The sequence below is a fragment of the Nerophis lumbriciformis genome, linkage group LG39 (genome assembly GCF_033978685.3).
Source record: "Nerophis lumbriciformis linkage group LG39, RoL_Nlum_v2.1, whole genome shotgun sequence".
Lineage (NCBI taxonomy): Eukaryota > Metazoa > Chordata > Actinopteri > Syngnathiformes > Syngnathidae > Nerophis > Nerophis lumbriciformis.
In genome coordinates this window covers 20,249,742-20,269,057 of record NC_084586.2, presented here as the reverse complement: position 1 = coordinate 20,269,057, position 19,316 = coordinate 20,249,742, and the positions used below count along the sequence as shown (strand labels likewise).

General features: G+C 40.2%; 1 protein-coding gene across 1 annotated transcript in view; it reads left to right on the top strand.

Moving 5' to 3' along the window:
- Positions 1-19,316, top strand: part of jak2a (Janus kinase 2a) — a 103,692-nt gene that overhangs the window by 35,755 nt on the left and 48,621 nt on the right. Inside the window, exons 6-11 of the mRNA XM_061932116.1 lie at positions 2,312-2,603; positions 6,750-6,869; positions 11,883-12,040; positions 12,107-12,218; positions 18,698-18,884; positions 18,947-19,068. Of these exons, the coding sequence (XP_061788100.1) occupies positions 2,312-2,603; positions 6,750-6,869; positions 11,883-12,040; positions 12,107-12,218; positions 18,698-18,884; positions 18,947-19,068 (991 nt within the window). The remainder of the gene's footprint in view (positions 1-2,311; positions 2,604-6,749; positions 6,870-11,882; positions 12,041-12,106; positions 12,219-18,697; positions 18,885-18,946; positions 19,069-19,316) is intronic.

Here is a 19,316-nt window from a genome sequence, read left to right as displayed (position 1 = left end):
ACACGCCAGTGAACAAATAATGATACCTAAAATAATTTTGTTTGGGTATAAAAATTCCGCCCGATTGTAGCTGAGATAGGCTCCAGCGCCCCCCGCGACCCCAAAGGGAATAAGCGGTAGAAAATGGATGGATGGATGGATATAAAAATTACGAGGTGGTCAACACAAAACGGTTTGCAGTATGCAACACATGCGGTTCGAAAATTACTGATGGAGAGGAAACAACTTCCAACTTCGTCCGGCATTTGAAGTTGCACAAAGAACGGTAAGTTTTGAATGTAAGATAACGTTTATTGGCTAAGTAACGTGACTTTTATTTGCTGTGTAGTTAAATCAGTGAGGCTGTAAACTCACTGCTAACGTTATAACGTTATTGCAAACACGGGAATCTGTTGCAGTTCACTACCTTATTCATACTTTTTGTTCAGTGATTTTTTTTAAGCAGGGTTACGTTAGTCAATATATCACACGTAACGTTAGACGGCGGTCAGCAGCACCGCGTATTTTAGCCACCTAAAAAAAGACAAAAATAGTAAAATAAAGGTCAGTTAAAATGTATACTATATTATGAATATGTGTACCGTTTTAGCTAGCTTTCTGACATACTGTTGGTTGTTTACCTCAGTGGTCCCCAACCACCGGGCCGCGGCCCGGTACTGGTCCGTGGATCGATTGGTATCGGGCCGCACAATAATTTTTTTCATTTTTTTCTTTTTTTAATTAAATCAACATAAAAAACACAAGATACACTTACAAGTAGTGCACCAACCCAAAACAACTCTCTCCCCCCTTTTGTTCTGGGCATTGAACATGAAGACTCTTCCTTCACTGTTCCGAGTGGCCATGAGAGTCTTGGCAGTGCCTGCCTCCAGTGCTCCAGTGGAGCGAGTTTTCAGCCATGGTGGCATCATACTACGCCCCCATCGTGCACAAATGACTGACAGACTCTTGGCTAATTTGGTCTTTTGCAAATGCAATGCAGCATAGGGCCCTGACATATAAAAAGTACAACTTTTTTGTTATGTTCACGTATATGTCATGTTTTTTCAATGTTAACACTTTTGTACAAATAAGTACATTTGCACTTTATTTTTCAATGTGTTTGTTCTGTAAAGGAATGAGTTAATGTTTAAAATGACTGGTTAATAGTGCTATTATAAAGTGCAATGTCAGCACAATTTTCTTTCCTGCAATTTAAAATGCACTTGTTTTAATAAATAAATACAGCGTTTGAAAAGCATACACAATCTGTGTTAATATATTAGTCTGTGGTTAAAATGACTTGAAAGGACTCGAAACTCAAAATGCAGGACTTAGGACTTGACTTGAGACTTTCCAGTCTTGACTTTGGACTTGACTCGGGGCTTGCCTGTCTTGACTCGGGACTTGACTCGGACTTGAGGGCAAAGACTTGAGATTTACTTGTGACTTGCAAAACAATGACTTGGTCCCACCTCTGCATATTACTGACACATACAAAGTCTCCAAGGCAGAAGCCGATTAGAAAGTATCCAGTAACAAAGGTGTCTGCATCATTCAACTTACTGTCTCAAGAGCTTAACTTTATGAATTATTGTGGCCACTAGGGGTCGCCAAAAAAAGCAATAACCACTTCAACTTAAAAACAGCTTATGAGGCAGATTGTGATAAAACCTGTTCCAGACAGTTAATAATAAATGTGTTAGTGTTGTTCTCTGTTTGACTCATTTCACTTTCTAACATTCCCCAATACAAAATAATTGATGGATACATGAATCATGCTGATATCGATATCGGTATTGTATAGGAGAGTTAAAAAGTTGTATCAGGACATGGGATGCGCTACTTTTTTGAGATCCACGTAAAATTCAACGCTGTCATGTTACGGTGCCTGCGTTGCCGACTCAGCCGCCTCATCACACCTCGGCTAAGTTGATGCTAATATACATTGTCTTAGCCATTGACATGCTTCCAACTAGCATTAGCGATTCTACATGGCGATTTCAACACCTCCAAATGTGCTAATGGAAACTATAACACAATACTTACAGTATTAACACTTTTTAGGGCGCAACAAAATACAACAAGTGGACAGCAGTTGTCATAATGAGCTCATTTTTAAATGTTGCAATAAAAATCTGTTAACACACACAAAAGTACCGGATATTGGTACCGTTGAGTACTGGTATCGATACCCAGGTACGGGGAATCGATACCGTATGTGTTTGAATGTGAAAGTGCATCGATACAAGCCGTACACTGACTACTCTGAAGCATAGCCAAGGTGAGCGTTAAGGCCTAACATAAATGCTTGCGATCCCCTGGTCCCCAGCTACAAGTCCTTCCTGCCCAGCTGCATGCGTAGCCGCATCCAAAGGTACAACATCTTGACCCGCAAGCGGATCCGCTTCCGCTTCAAGAAGTTCATCCAGCAGTTCAGCGAGTGCAAGGCCACCGTGTGCAAGCTGCGCCTCAAGTACCTGATGAGCCTGGAGACGCTGCTCCCGTCGCTGCACACCGAGCGCTTCCACGTGGCCGACCTGTCGGCGCACCGCCTCACCATCGTCGTCACGGGCAACAAGGGCATCCAGTGGTCCACAGGGGCAACCGCGGAAGCGGAGGAGGTGAGGAGAGGATTTTGTTGTTGCCGTGGTAACTAGGGCCGACACTGATGACTATCTTGGTAGTTGACGAGTCTTAACGAGTAGTCGACTAATGGGACGATGAAGCGTACACATATTCAGTGGCTCTATTAATAATAAAAGAAGAAAAAAAGACCTAGTATTGAGAAAATGTAAGAAATGTAGCCCTGTGATGAGGTGGCGTCTTGTCCAGGGTGTTTCCCGCCTTCCGCCCGAATGCAGCTGAGATAAGCTCCAGCACCCCCCGCGACCCTAAAAGGGACAAGCGGTCGAAATTGGATGGATGGATGGATATTGTAAGACATGTGCTTACTAACATTCACACATCTGTCAGAAAATATCAGAAATGGAATAAGTAACAATTGGTTAGATTTTGGGGCTGATCCGGATCACTTCAATCATGTTTCTGTGTGCATATACAGGTAAAAGCCAGTAAATTAGAATATTTTGAAAAACTTGATTTATTTCAGTAATTGCATTCAAAAGGTGTAACTTGTACATTATATTTATTCATTGCACACAGACTGATGCATTCAAATGTTTATTTCATTTAATTTTGATGATTTGAAGTGGCAACAAATGAAAATCCAAAATTCCGTGTGTCACAAAATTAGAATATTACTTAAGGCTAATACAAAAAAGGGATTTTTAGAAATGTTGGCCAACTGAAAAGTATGAAAATGAAAAATATGAGCATGTACAATACTCAATACTTGGTTGGAGCTCCTTTTGCCTCAATTACTGCGTTAATGCGGCGTGGCATGGAGTCGATGAGTTTCTGCCACTGCTCAGGTGTTATGAGAGCCCAGGTTGCTCTGATAGTGGCCTTCAACTCTTCTGCGTTTTTGGGTCTGGCATTCTGCATCTTCCTTTTCACAATACCCCACAGATTTTCTATGGGGCTAAGGTCAGGGGAGTTGGCGGGCCAATTTAGAACAGAAATACCATGGTCCGTAAACCAGGCACGGGTAGATTTTGCGCTGTGTGCAGGCGCCAAGTCCTGTTGGAACTTTAAATCTCCATCTCCATAGAGCAGGTCAGCAGCAGGAAGCATGAAGTGCTCTAAAACTTGCTGGTAGACGACTGCGTTGACCCTGGATCTCAGGAAACAGAGTGGACCGACACCAGCAGATGACATGGCACCCCAAACCTTCACCCAACCATGCAAATTTTGCATTTCCTTTGGAAATCGAGGTCCCAGAGTCTGGAGGAAGACAGGAGAGGCACAGGATCCACGTTGCCTGAAGTCTAGTGTAAAGTTTCCACCATCAGTGATGGTTTGGGGTGCCATGTCATCTGCTGGTGTCGGTCCACTCTGTTTCCTGAGATCCAGGGTCAACGCAGCCGTCTACCAGCAAGTTTTAGAGCACTTCATGCTTCCTGCTGCTGACCTGCTCTATGGAGATGGAGATTTCAAGTTCCAACAGGACTTGGCGCCTGCACACAGCGCAAAATCTACCCGTGCCTGGTTTACGGACCATGGTGTTTCTGTTCTAAATTGGCCCGCCAACTCCCCTGACCTTAGCCCCATAGAAAATCTGTGGGGTATTGTGAAAAGGAAGATGCAGAATGCCAGACCCAAAAACGCAGAAGAGTTGAAGGCCACTATCAGAGCAACCTGGGCTCTCATAACACCTGAGCAGTGCCAGAAACTCATCGACTCCATGCCACGCCGCATTAACGCAGTAATTGAGGCAAAAGGAGCTCCAACCAAGTATTGAGTATTGTACATGCTCATATTTTTCATTTTCATACTTTTCAGTTGGCCAACATTTCTAAAAATCCCTTTTTTTGTATTAGCCTTAAGTAATATTCTAATTTTGTGACACACGGAATTTTGGATTTTCATTTGTTGCCACTTCAATTCATCAAAATTAAATGAAATAAACATTTGAATGCATCAGTCTGTGTGCAATGAATAAATATAATGTACAAGTTACACCTTTTGAATGCAATTACTGAAATAAATCAAGTTTTTCAAAATATTCTAATTTACTGGCTTTTACCTGTATGCTCGCAACCCTGCACAGACAACAAAGACAGAGGATGAATGACGAGAGTGTTCACTCTGTTTCTATTATTTTGCTTCCTTCAACTCAAAAAGTTAACGACGTGTTTGCATGTAACTTTCAGGAAAAGTCCAAAATGGGATTAGGAAGAAGTTGTTACATTTTGGGGCTGATCCGGATCATTTCTACGGGGCCGCACCGGACTATAAGTCGCAGATATATACATTGTGAAATGAGTTATTTACACAGAAATATTCTGTAAATGTTTATTTACATACCTTAATTGCTTCTAAACGGTGTCTGAAACATGACAGTTAAACGGCTGATCAATCAAAACAGAAGTCCTTGCCATGGACCCACTAGCTGTGGAAGCTACTGGGTCCATGGAAATACTTGATTCGTTCGCGAACGCCCCATCTCTATCACCGACTTTTTACAAACCCCGTTTCCATATGAGTTGGGAAATTGTGTTAGATGTAAATATAAACGGAATACAATGATTTGCAAATCTATTTCAAGCCATATTCAGTTGAATATGCTACAAAGACAAGATATTTGATGTTCAAACTCATAAACTTAATTTTTTTATTGCAAATAAAAATTAACTTAGAATTTCATGGCTGCAACACGTGCCAAAGTAGTTGGGAAAGGGCATGTTCACCACTGTGTTACATCACCTTTTCTTTTAACAACACTCAGTAAACGTTTGGGAACTGAGGAAACTAATTGTTGAAGCTTTGAAAGTGGAATTCTTTCCCATTCTTGTTTTATGTAGAGCTTCAGTCGTTCAACAGTCCGGGGTCTCCGCTGTCGTATTTTACGCTTCATAATGCGCCACACATTTTCGATGGGAGACAGGTCTGGACTGCAGGCGGGCCAGGAAAGTACCCGCACTCTTTTTTTTACGAAGCCACGCTGTTGTAACATGTGCTGAATATGGCTTGGCATTGTCTTGCTGAAATAAGCAGGGGCGTCCATGAAAAAGACGGCGCTTAGATGGCAGCATATGTTGTTCCAAAACCTGTATGTACCTTTCTGCATTAATGGTGCCTTCACAGATGTGTAAGTTACCCATGCATTGGGCACTAATGCACCCCCATACCATCACACATGCTGGCTTTTCAACTTTGAGTCGATAACAGTCTGGATGGTTCGCTTCCCCTTTGGTCCGTATGACACGATGTCGAATATTTCCAAAAACAATTTGAAATGTGGACTCGTCAGACCACAGAACACTTTTCCACTTTGTATGAGTCCATCTTAGATGATCTCGGGCCCAGAGAAGCCGGCGCGTTTCTGGGTGTTGTTGATAAATGGCTTTGGCTTTGCATAGTAGAGCGTTAACTTGCACTTACAGATGTAGCGACCAACTGTAGTTACTGACAGTGGTTTTCTGAAGTGTTCCTGAGCCCATGTGGTGATATCCTTTAGAGATTGATGTCGCTTGTTGAGGGATGGAAGGTCACGGTCATTCAATGTTGGTTTCCGGCCATGCCGCTTACGTGGAGTGATTTCTCCACATTCTCTGAACCTTTTGATGATATTATGGAGCGTAGATGTTGAAATCCCTCAATTTCTTGCAATTGCACTTTGAGAAACGTTGTTCTTAAACTGTTTGACTATTTGCTCACGCAGTTGTGGACAAAGGGGTGTACCTCGCCCCATCCTTTCTTGTGAAAGACTGAGCATTTTTTGGGAAGCAGATTTTATAGCCAATCATGGCACCCACCTGTTCCCAATTAGCCTGCACACCTGTGGGATGTTCCAAATAAGTGTTTGATGAGCATTCCTCAACTTTATCAGTATTTATTGCCACCTTTCCCAACTTCTTTGTCACATGTTGCTGGCATCAAATTGTAAAGTTAATGATTATTTGCAAAAAAAAAAAAAAAAAAGTTTATTAGTTTGAACATCAAATATGTTGTCTTTGTAGCATATTTATGATTTGCAAATCATTGTATTCCGTTTATATTTACATCTAACACAATTTCCCAACTCATATGGAAACGGGGTTTGTATTTATTTTATTAGCGTTTCTTGACGACAGCGGCGACAAATAGTTGTTTGCGTCATCAGGAGATGGTAGTTGTGATCGGAATAAGAATCGTTTGTGTTTCAGGAGCTGCAGACTTACTGCGACTTCCCCGAGGTGATCGACATCAGCATCAAGCAGGCCAACAAGGAAGGCTCGGCAGAAAGTCGAATAGTCACCCTGACCAGACAGGACAACCAGATCCTGGTACGCATGTCTTCTTCTTTATTGGCAATCACAATGTTTTTCTCATTTAGAAAGAGATACTTTTTCCTTCTGGCCGTTTGATACGATTTTTGCATCAGGCATGTTTTTATAACACCTGACTATTGTCGGTTTCTTTGTTGTGAAGCTCCGCCCGATATTCATTTGTGGTAAAAGTTATTTAAACATGACAAGTCAGTAAACATAAGTAGATTTTTTTTAATACATTCTTTTTTTAAGGAAACCAGCAGCATGTTTAATGCGGCGCTAATGCATACCTGCCAACTACTCCGGTTTTCCCGTAATTAGTACGGTTTTCATCAACCTATTCCGGGTTACGGTTGCAGTGATAACAAATACGGTTTTTCATTAATTAAAAAAATGTATTTTTTTAAAAGTTTTATTAACGAAATCGCGTAAGAACAATGACAATCGACACTGCTTCCCGTAACTTCCTATCGAGCCATTCCGAATTCCATGCGCGAGGCTATTTATAGCACCGCTGCCAAGCACGAGGCCATTGTTTCCAAACGAGCGAACGATCATGGAATCAGCCGAAGAAAAATCGCAAACGAGTCGTAAACCGAAAAGAAAACTGCAGTCATTCCGTGAAGAATATTCAAAAGCCTATCCGGGAATAATTATCCGTTCCAAAAAGGGTGAAAACTACGCGAATTGCACCTTGTGCAGACAAGATTTTTCGATCGGACACGGAGGAATTAGCGACGTAAAAGACCACGTTGGGACAAAAAAACACAAGTCTAATGCCGTTGCTAGCGATACAAGTGGAAAACTTTCAACGTTTTTCGTCGCCCAAACAGATTCTTTGGATGTGATGAATGCCGAAGTTTTATTTACGGAGGCAATAATTGAGCAAACAAAAAGGTAATGACACCAATGTTATCTATTGGAATTGTGTAGTACTGTTATACTGTTAAAAGTGTTTATACTATTTATGCTTTCAAGTCCAAGTTGAAGAAATCTTGTTAAATGTTGACAGCATAACTACCAAAATACAGAAGTATGTCCTTAATATTTTTGCAGTGCTATTTCTGTTGAAAAGTTCAAATGATTACATTAGAGATGTGATGTGCCACTTTTCAAGTGTCTGACGGCTTCAATTAATTTTCATTCATTTTTCATATTTTGAATTCTTTTGAAAGGCTTACAAAAAAACTACATTTGAATTGTAATTCCATGCTATTGACAGGACTATTAATTTTAATGAAGTTAGCTTACCATGTTTACAGTATGATAATTGTGATAGAAATGTGAATTTTAGGCACAGAATATTTTTTACAATTGAACAAGGCAGTAGATTATACAAGCTTGGACAGAAAGTTTATTTTTCTTTTAATGGAATTGTTTAGTACTGTTTTACCATTTGTTTACTGTAAAAAGTGTTTATACTGTTTATACTTTCAATGAACAAATTGAAGTCTTGTGAAAGGTTGACAGGATAACTGGCATTAACTGTCAAAATAATTTCAAACTATTGAAGTTAGCTTACAGAATAAACATGTCAATCAACCCATATGATTTTTGCTGTAATATTTTTGTTTTGAAAAGTCACTGTGACTGATAGAAAAGTGATGCTTTTAGCAACATTCTAACCTGTCTGAATGCTAATAATTATTTTGCGTCGGGGGGCAAAGGAACCCCCCACCAGGACTTTGTCCTGGACCTACCTGGGGCCTGTGGCCCCTGGACCCTGGCTACTAGGTTTTTCTGATTTCAAAAGTTGGCAGGTATGCTAATGTTGTGTTTAATTTAGCAAGGATTAGGAAACTAGCTCTCCAATCAGCTAAACAGACTCAATAACTCCACCGTGGCCTTTTGGTGACTTTACTGAGGGATTTGTGAAGGTGGAACAATACAAAAAGAATGCTATAACACAGACACTGGCTCACGTGTTAGCCAATGCTAATGATGGTAGCTTCATTACGTTACGATAGCACGTACAAACATTTATGGAAACACTCCTACAGACATCACACATGGGACCCAATAAAAAAATGTCACCCGTTTTTTTTTTACAATTGACTCTTCTGACAATTGACTCTTTTAACACCTGTGCAGCACTTTGTGAACCTTTTGTTTTCTAAAATGTGCTACATAAATAAAGTCGATTGGATAAAAAGGCTAAAAAAAAAGTATACATACATTTAAAAACAAATGTGTTATTATTAATTTGTATTAAGATACATTTTTATATCATTTTGCCATATTTTCAATTCCTTATTGTACAATGCACTTTGAGACATTTTCAACTGTCATTCTGGAGACGTTTAATTCTTCTGGTGTTATTATAGAAAGACTACTTCTGTCCCTCCGTGTCCCTGACTAAAGAGGCTGCAGCGAGCATGACGTCACATTTGCTTAGCGCTGTTGCTCCAGTTTCACTTTCTCTTCTTAAAATTAATATTTGCCCATTTTGTCCGTGGATATACGGGTTACGTCCACATCACAGACATGCTGACAACGCTCCAGACAATGGCGTGCGCTTTGTTTACATCCTTTTTCAGTGGCGCGGTGATCGCTGATCAAAGTCTTTTTTCGGTGGTCAAGTTTTTGGTACATCGCTTGTCAATAGTGCAGAAATAATAGACTATATATATCAATTCATACTGAGAATGTGGAAGTGTTGTTGCGTGTCCGGGGAGACAAAAGTGTTTGCACGGGAGGTAAAACCTGTTGGAATTGTGCCGTTGTTTGTTATCATAAGATTGGTAATAAAAGTTAAAAATAGTGTTGGACTTTGTGTGATTTCTTCTGGGTCTACATTATATTATACTACTTTAATTTGTATTCAAGCAGAGGTGGGTAGTAACGCGATACATTTACTCCGTTACATCTACTTGAGTAACTTTTGGGATAAATTGTACTTCTAAGAGTAGTTTTAATGCAACATACTTTTACTTTTACTTGAGTATATTTATGGAGAAGAAACGCTACTTTTACTCCGCTACTTTTATCTACACTCAGCTCGCTACTCGCTACTAATTTTTATCGATCTGTTAATGCACGCTTTGTTTGTTTTGGTCTGTCAGACAGACCTTCATAGTGCCTGCGTTTCACCAATCAGATGCAGTCACTGGTGACGTTCACTCCGTTCCACCTATCAGATGCAGTCACTGGTGACGTTGGACCAATCAAACAGAGCCAGGGGTCACATGACCTGACTTAAACAAGTTGAAAAACTTATTGGGGTGTTACCATTTAGTGGTCAATTGTACGGAATATGTACTGTACTGTGCAATCTACTAATAAAAGTTCCAATCAATCAATCAAAAGTGTGAATGAAAAAAGACCCTTTTTTATTTCTACCGTACATCCCGTCAAAAGCCTAAAGACTGACTACACAGTTCCTGTCTTCACAATAAAAGTGCCGCTCCATCGCGCCTGCGCTTTCAAAATAAGAGTCTCCGAAAGCCAGCGCAAACAAGCGAGCAAGCTACGGAGTTTGCCGCCAATGTATTTCTTGTAAAGTGTATAAAAACGAATATGGAAGCTGGACAAATAAGATGCCAAAAACCAACCACTTTCATGTGGTATTAGACAGAAAGGAGGAACTTTTTTTCTCCTTCATTTGAAAACGTGGACGTTATCATCACTACTGTCTGATTACAATCAATGCAAGTCATCAGAATCAGGTAATACACCAACTTATATTCTTGTCTTCATGAAAGAAAGGAATCTATATGTGTTAAACATGCATGTATATTCATTAAAACACTATTAACATGTAAACAAAAACGGCAAAATAAATAAATATAAATTATATACTGTATATATCAATGTGTGTGTATATATATATATATATATATATATATATATATATATATATATATATATATATATATATATATATATATATATATGTGTGTGTGTGTGTGTGTGTGTGTGTGTGTGTGTGTGTATATATATATATGTGTGTGTGTGTATATATATATATATATGTGTGTGTATATATATATATGTGTATGTATATATATATATATATATATGTGTATATATATGTCTTAATAAGGTTATCCAAAAAATAGTGCTCGATACTGTAGTAGAGCGCAATATATGTATGTGTGGGAAAAAAAATCACAAGACTACTTCATCTCTACAGGCCTGTTTCATGAGGGGGTTCCCTCAATCATCAGGAGATCTCCTGATATATATATATATATATATATATATATATATATATATATATATATATATATATATATATATATGTGTATATATATATATATATATATATATATATATGATATGTGTGTGTATGTTACTCATCAGTTACTCAGTACTTGAGTAGTTTTTTCACAACATACTTTTTACTTTTACTCAAGTAAATATTTGGGTGACTACTCCTTACTTTTACTTGAGTAATAAATCTCTAAAGTAACAGTACTCTTACTTGAGTACAATTTCTGGCTACTCTACCCACCTCTGTATTCAAGTAAAACAACCAAAATGTGTTTTCAAGGTGTGGCAGTAATAAAAATGCATTCAATGACTTTAAGGGGAATACCTGGTGTAAGAAAACCGTGCAGAGTGTGAAAATGTGAACAGAGAGAAACCTGAGAAGAACTATTATCTGCAGGTTTGGTGGCAGGAAGTTCCAGCTGTGCTCTAAAGGGTGAGCGCGGTGAAGGGGGTGTGACATTAGCAGTCTTGGTGGTGACGAGTGCCTCGCATCATTTACAGACCACATCGGTGTGACTACGGTTCCTTTGGAAAAAAATTCATTTTGACTTTCTCTTCTCACTCAATGCAAAGAATCAACCTCCAAACAAGCAAACTTGATAGTTGATACTGTCACCTGATTGGCTGCTAGTAGTTAGTGCCTTTGTTCATGCAACCAACCTTGCTTCTATACTTCCACTTTCTTTTTTTTCCAGCCAGAAAACAAAAAAGGAGCACACTTGATATGTATATTGATATAGTTGTATTACTAGTTATTGGACAGCCCTTTGACTCCACATATTGATGTTGCATAAGATCTTCTGCTTGTGTTTGTAGGAAGTGGAGTTCCACTCCCTGTGTGCGGCCTTGTCCTTCGTGTCGTTAGTGGATGGTTATTACCGACTGGTGGCAGACGCGCACCATTACCTGTGCAAAGAGGTGGCCCCGCCCAGGCTCCTGGAGTGCGTGCAGAGCCACTGCCACGGCCCCGTATCGTGAGTACCTCACACGGCCTGCCAAGGGAGTGAAACAAAGACATATTGTGGCCCCGCCCATCATAGGATGGAGTTCACCATCAGCAAGCTGCGTCGCTCCGGCAACCACCAGGGTCTCTACATGCTGCGCCGTAGCCCCCGGGACTACGACAAGTTCTTTATGTCCTTTGTGGTGGGGGTGAGTACGCACTCCGTCCTTGACAAGACCTCCGTGTGACCCCATCTTTGGTGTTTACCTGCCTGCATGGCACTTGTTTTGGCGAGGCAGGGGCTACAACAGCTACTTGTATGAAGTAGTTCTAGAACAGGGACAACAACAGCTACTTGTATGAAGTAGTTCTAGAACAGGGGCAACAATAGCTACTTGTATGAAGTAGTTCTAGAACAGGGATAACAACAGCTACTTGTATGAAGTAGTTCTGGAACAGGGACAACAATAGCTACTTGTAAGAAGTAGTTCTAGAACAGGGGCAACAACAGCTACTTGTATGAAGTAGTTCTAGAACAGGGACAACAACAGCTACTTGTATGAAGTAGTTCTAGAACAGGGACAACAATAGCTACTTGTATGAAGTAGTTCTAGCACAGGGGCAACAATAGCTACTTGTATGAAGTAGTTCTAGAACAGGGATAACAACAGCTACTTGTATGAAGTAGTTCTGGAACAGGGACAACAATAGCTACTTGTATGAAGTAGTGCTGGAACAGGGACAACAACAGCTACTTTTATGAAGTAGTCCTAGGACAGGGACAACAATAGCTACTTGTATGAAGTAGTTCTGGAACAGGGACAACAACAGCTACTTGTATGAAGTAGTTCTGGAACAGGGACAACAACAGCTACTTGTATGAAGTAGTTCTAGAACAGGGACAACAGCTACTTGTATGAAGTAGTTCTAGGACAGGGACAACAACAGCTACTTGTATGAAGTAGTTCTAGAACAGGGACAACAACAGCTACTTGTATGAAGTAGTTATAGAACAGGGACAACAATAGCTACTTGTATGAAGTAGTTCTAGAACAGGGACAACAATAGCTACTTGTATGAAGTAGTTCTAGAACAGGGGCAACAATAGCTACTTGTATGAAGTAGTTCTAGAACAGGGATAACAACAGCTACTTGTATGAAGTAGTTCTGGAACAGGGACAACAACAGCTACTTGTATGAAGTAGTTCTAGAACAGGGACAACAATAGCTACTTGTATGAAGTAGTTCTGGAACAGGGACAACAACAGCTACTTGTATGAAGTAGTTCTGGAACAGGGACAACAACAGCTACTTGTATGAAGTAGTTCTAGAACAGGGACAACAACAGCTACTTGTATGAAGTAGTTCTAGAACAGGGACAACAACAGCTACTTGTATGAAGTAGTTCTAGAACAGGGACAACAACAGCTACTTGTATGAAGTAGTTCTAGAACAGGGACAACAATAGCTACTTGTATGAAGTAGTTCTAGAACAGGGGCAACAACAGTTACTTGTATGAAGTAGTTCTAGAACAGGAACAACAACAGCTACTTGTATGAAGTAGTTCTAGAACAGGGACAACAACAGCTACTTGTATGAAGTAGTTCTAGAACAGGGACAACAACAGCTACTTGTATGAAGTAGTTCTAGAACAGGGACAACAACAGCTACTTGTATGAAGTAGTTCTAGAACAGGGACAACAACAGCTACTTGTATGAAGTAGTTCTAGAACAGGGACAACAATAGCTACTTGTATGAAGTAGTTCTAGAACAGGGACAACAACAGCTACTTGTATGAAGTAGTTCTAGAACAGGGACAACAATAGCTACTTGTATGAAGTAGTGCTGGAACAGGGACAACAACAGCTACTTGTATGAAGTAGTTCTAGAACAGGGACAACAACAGCTACTTGTATGAAGTAGTTCTAGAACAGGGACAACAACAGCTACTTGTTTGAAGTAGTTCTAGAACAGGGACATCAACAGCTACTTGTATGAAGTAGTTCTAGAACAGGGACAACAACAGCTACTTGTATGAAGTAGTTCTAGAACAGGGACAACAATAGCTACTTGTATGAAGTAGTTCTAGAACAGGGGCAACAATAGCTACTTGTATGAAGTAGTTCTAGAACAGGGATAACAACAGCTACTTGTATGAAGTAGTTCTGGAACAGGGACAACAATAGCTACTTGTATGAAGTAGTGCTGGAACAGGGACAACAACAGCTACTTGTATGAAGTAGTTCTAGAACAGGGACAACAACAGCTACTTGTATGAAGTAGTTCTAGAACAGGGACAACAACAGCTACTTGTATGAAGTAGTTCTGGAACAGGGACAACAATAGCTACTTGTATGAAGTAGTTCTAGAACAGGGACAACAATAGCTACTTGTATGAAGTAGTTCTGGAACAGGGACAACAACAGCTACTTGTATGAAGTAGTTCTGGAACAGGGACAACAACAGCTACTTGTATGAAGTAGTTCTAGAACAGGGACAACAACAGCTACTTGTATGAAGTAGTTCTAGAACAGGGACAACAATAGCTACTTGTATGAAGTAGTTCTGGAACAGGGACAACAACAGCTACTTGTATGAAGTAGTTCTGGAACAGGGACAACAACAGCTACTTGTATGAAGTAGTTCTAGAACAGGGACAACAACAGCTACTTGTATGAAGTAGTTCTAGAACAGGGACAACAACAGCTACTTGTATGAAGTAGTTCTGGAACAGGGACAACAATAGCTACTTGTATGAAGTAGTTCTGGAACAGGGACAACAACAGCTACTTGTATGAAGTAGTTCTGGAACAGGGACAACAACAGCTACTTGTTTGAAGTAGTTCTAGAACAGGGACATCAACAGCTACTTGTATGAAGTAGTTCTAGAACAGGGACAACAACAGCTACTTGTATGAAGTAGTTCTAGAACAGGGACAACAATAGCTACTTGTATGAAGTAGTTCTAGAACAGGGGCAACAATAGCTACTTGTATGAAGTAGTTCTAGAACAGGGATAACAACAGCTACTTGTATGAAGTAGTTCTGGAACAGGGACAACAATAGCTACTTGTATGAAGTAGTGCTGGAACAGGGACAACAACAGCTACTTGTATGAAGTAGTTCTAGAACAGGGACAACAACAGCTACTTGTATGAAGTAGTTCTAGAACAGGGACAACAACAGCTACTTGTATGAAGTAGTTCTGGAACAGGGACAACAATAGCTACTTGTATGAAGTAGTTCTAGAACAGGGGCAACAATAGCTACTTGTATGAAGTAGTTCTAGCACAGGGACAACAACAGCTACTTGTATGAAGTAGTTCTGGAACAGGGACAACAACAGCTACTTGTATGAAGTAGTTCTAGAACAGGGACAACAATAGCTACTTGTATGAAGTAGTTCTAGAACAGGGACAACAACAGCTACTTGTATGAAGTAGTTCTTGAACAGGGACAACAATAGCTACTTGTATGAAGTAGTTCTAGAACAGGGACAACAATAGCTACTTGTATGAAGTAGTTCTAGAACAGGGACAACAATAGCTACTTGTATGAAGTAGTTCTAGAACAGGGACAACAACAGCTACTTGTATGAAGTAGTTCTAGAACAGGGACAACAATAGCTACTTGTATGAAGTAGTTATAGAACAGGGACAACAATAGCTACTTGTATGAAGTAGTTCTGGAACAGGGCCAACAACAGCTACTTGTATGAAGTAGTTCTAGAACAGGGACAACAACAGCTACTTGTATGAAGTAGTTCTAGAACAGGGACAACAACAGCTACTTGTATGAAGTAGTTCTAGAACAGGGACAACAACAGCTACTTGTATGAAGTAGTTCGAGAACAGGGACAACAATAGCTACTTGTATGAAGTAGTTCTAGAACAGGGACAACAACAGCTACTTGTATGAAGTAGTTCGAGAACAGGGACAACAATAGCTACTTGTATGAAGTAGTTCTAGAACAGGGACAACAATAGCTACTTGTATGAAGTAGTTGGACATTTCAGCTTACATGAACTCAACGTCAAATTTGAGGAAGCACATCGCAGTTAGTTACGTTAGTAGATATTTTGGCTGTCACCGTAGGCTGATGTTAGCTTCCCTGCTATGAATCATTGTCAAATGTACATCGTGTGGGTATAATTTATTAACGCACTGCAGCCTCATAGACACACACACACACACACACACACACACACACACACACACACACACACACACACACACACACACACACACACACACACACACACACACAGTCACACACAGTCACACACACACTCACGCATGCATACAAACACCAATCAGAAGTGCACAGTGTGTTCCCAGGTGCAGCCCACACCTATCAGTTTATGGTTTGCGTAAAGGCTAACTTGTTATTTTCCTTTGTAATCTCTGCCTATTGAGCCTATGGTGCTGTTAAGTTATTGTCGCTCATTTTGCCTTCATTTATTTAATTTTTTATGTATTATTATTTAATATACTATTGTTTTAGTTGCTTACGAGATATTCCTGGCTCTGAATTTGTTCACTGCTATTTTTATGTTTTTGTGCATTATTTGTTGCCGTCGTCATTAAACGAACAGGTTACTCATCACTTACTCAGTACTTGAGTAGTTTTTTCACAACATATTTTTTACTTTTACTCAAGTAAATATTTGTGTGACTACTCCTTACTTTTACTTGAGTAATAAATCTCTAAAGTAACAGTACTCTTACTTAAGTACAATTTCTGGCTACTCTACCCACCTCTGTATATACAGGTAAAAGCCAGTAAATTAGAATATTTTGAAAAACTTGATTTATTTCAGTAATTGCATTCAAAAGGTGTAACTTGTACATTATATTTATTCATTGCACACAGACTGATGCATTCAAATGTTTATTTAATTTAATTTTGATGATTTGAAGTGGCAACAAATGAAAATCCAAAATTCCGTGTGTCACAAAATTAGAATATTACTTAAGGCTAATACAAAAAAGGGATTTTTAGAAATGTTGGCCAACTGAAAAGTATGAAAATGAAAAATATGAGCATGTACAATACTCAATACTTGGTTGGAGCTCCTTTTGCCTCAATTACTGCGTTAATGCGGCGTGGCATGGAGTCGATGACTTTCTGGCACTGCTCAGGTGTTATGAGAGCCCAGGTTGCTCTGATAGTGGCCTTCAACTCTTCTGCGTTTTTGGGTCTGGCATTCTGCATCTTCCTTTTCACAATACCCCACAGATTTTCTATGGGGCTAAGGTCAGGGGAGTTGGCGGGCCAATTTAGAACAGAAATACCATGGTCCGTAAACCAGGCACGGGTAGATTTTGCGCTGTGTGCAGGCGCCAAGTCCTGTTGGAACTTGAAATCTCCATCTCCATAGAGCAGGTCAACAGCAGGAAGCATGAAGTGCTCTAAAACTTGCTGGTAGACTGCTGCGTTGACCCTGGATCTCAGGAAACAGAGTGGACCGACACCAGCAGATGACATGGCACCCCAAACCATCACTGATGGTGGAAACTTTACACTAGACTTCAGGCAACGTGGATCCTGTGCCTCTCCTGTCTTCCTCCAGATTCTGGGACCTCGATTTCCAAAGGAAATGCAAAATTTGCTTTCGTCAGAAAACATGACTTTGGACCACTCAACAGCAGTCCAGCTCTTTTTTTCCTTAGCCCAGGTGAGACGCTTTTCGCGCTGTTTCTTGGTCAACAGTGGCTTGACACGAGGTATGCGGCAGTTGAAACCCATGTCTTTCAAGCGTCTCTTGGTGGTGGATCTTGAAGCACTGACTCCAGCAGCTGTCCACTCCTTCTGAATCTCCCCCACATTTTTGAATGGTTTTTTTTTCACAATCTTGACCAGGGCGCGGTGATCCCTATCGCTTGTACACTTTTTCTGACCACAGTTTTTCCTTCCCTTTGCCTCTCCATTAATGTGTTTGGACACAGAGCTCTGAGAACAGCCAGCCTCTTCAGCAATAACCTTTTGTGTCTTTCCCTCCTTGTGCAATGTGTCGATGGTTGCCTTTTGGACAGCTGTCAAATCTGAAGTCTTCCCCATGTTTGTGTAGGCTTCAGAACTGGACTGAGAGACCATTTAAAGCCCTTTGCAGGTGTTTTGAGTTAATCAGCTGATTAGTTTGTGGCACCAGGTGTCTTCAAAATGTAACCCTTACACAATATTCTAATTTTGTGACACACGGAATTTTGGATTTTCATTTGTTGCCACTTCAAATCATCAAAATTAAATGAAATAAACATTTGAATGCATCAGTCTGTGTGCAATGAATAAATATAATGTACAAGTTACACCTTTTGAATGCAATTACTGAAATAAATCAAGTTTTTCAAAATATTCTAATTTACTGGCTTTTACCTGTATATAAAAGCAGCCATAACTGCCACGTGGCCCTCAATTAGAACACGTTTGACGGTTTTGACCTACAAATTTATCTACAAACAAGCTAGCATGCTAACAGGTAACATAATATTTGACACTGAGGAGTATACCTACAAAATTAGCTAAAAACAATCTAGCATACTAACGTTAGCATGCTAACAGGTATCATTCACCAAGTAACAAAATATGTGATGCTAAGGAGCAGACCTGCAGAATTGGTCAAATGCTAGCATGCTAATATTAGAATGCTAACGAGACACATGAGTGTTGCTTTGTCTCCTCCCAGCACGAGGCCACGGTGGACTACAAGCACTGCCAGATATTGCGGAGCGAGTCACAAGAGTACGTCCTGAGCGGCACCAAGAGATGCTTCGGCTCGCTGGGGGAACTTCTGGACTGCTACCAGAAGGAGGCGCTGCACACCGACGGCTACACCTTCCGGCTGACCAAGTGCTGCCCGCCCAGCCCCAAACGTCAGTCCCAGGAGCGCACACCAGGCGGGCGTACTGACCACTAACACTGTGCACCTCTGCAGACAAATCCAACCTGCTGGTGTGTCGCAGCAACCAAAGTCCAGAGGTTTTTCTGTCGCCGTCTCTCCACAAAGGCATCAGCCAGATGGTTTTCCACAAGATACGAAAAGAAGACCTCATCTTCGTAAGACAACTCTCATATCATCCATCATGCGGTTAAATGTTTTTCTTTTTTTTAACCCCACCCAAAAAAATGTATCAAATAAGAATAACATAAGCATATAAAACATATAAATCAGTCAAATAAGTACATGCACATTTTGATATAAAGGAGGGGTGTCCAAAGTACGTCCTTTTTTTAGGATGCTGCTTTAATAATAATAATAATAATAATAATAATACCTGGGATTTATATAGCGCTTTTCTAAATAC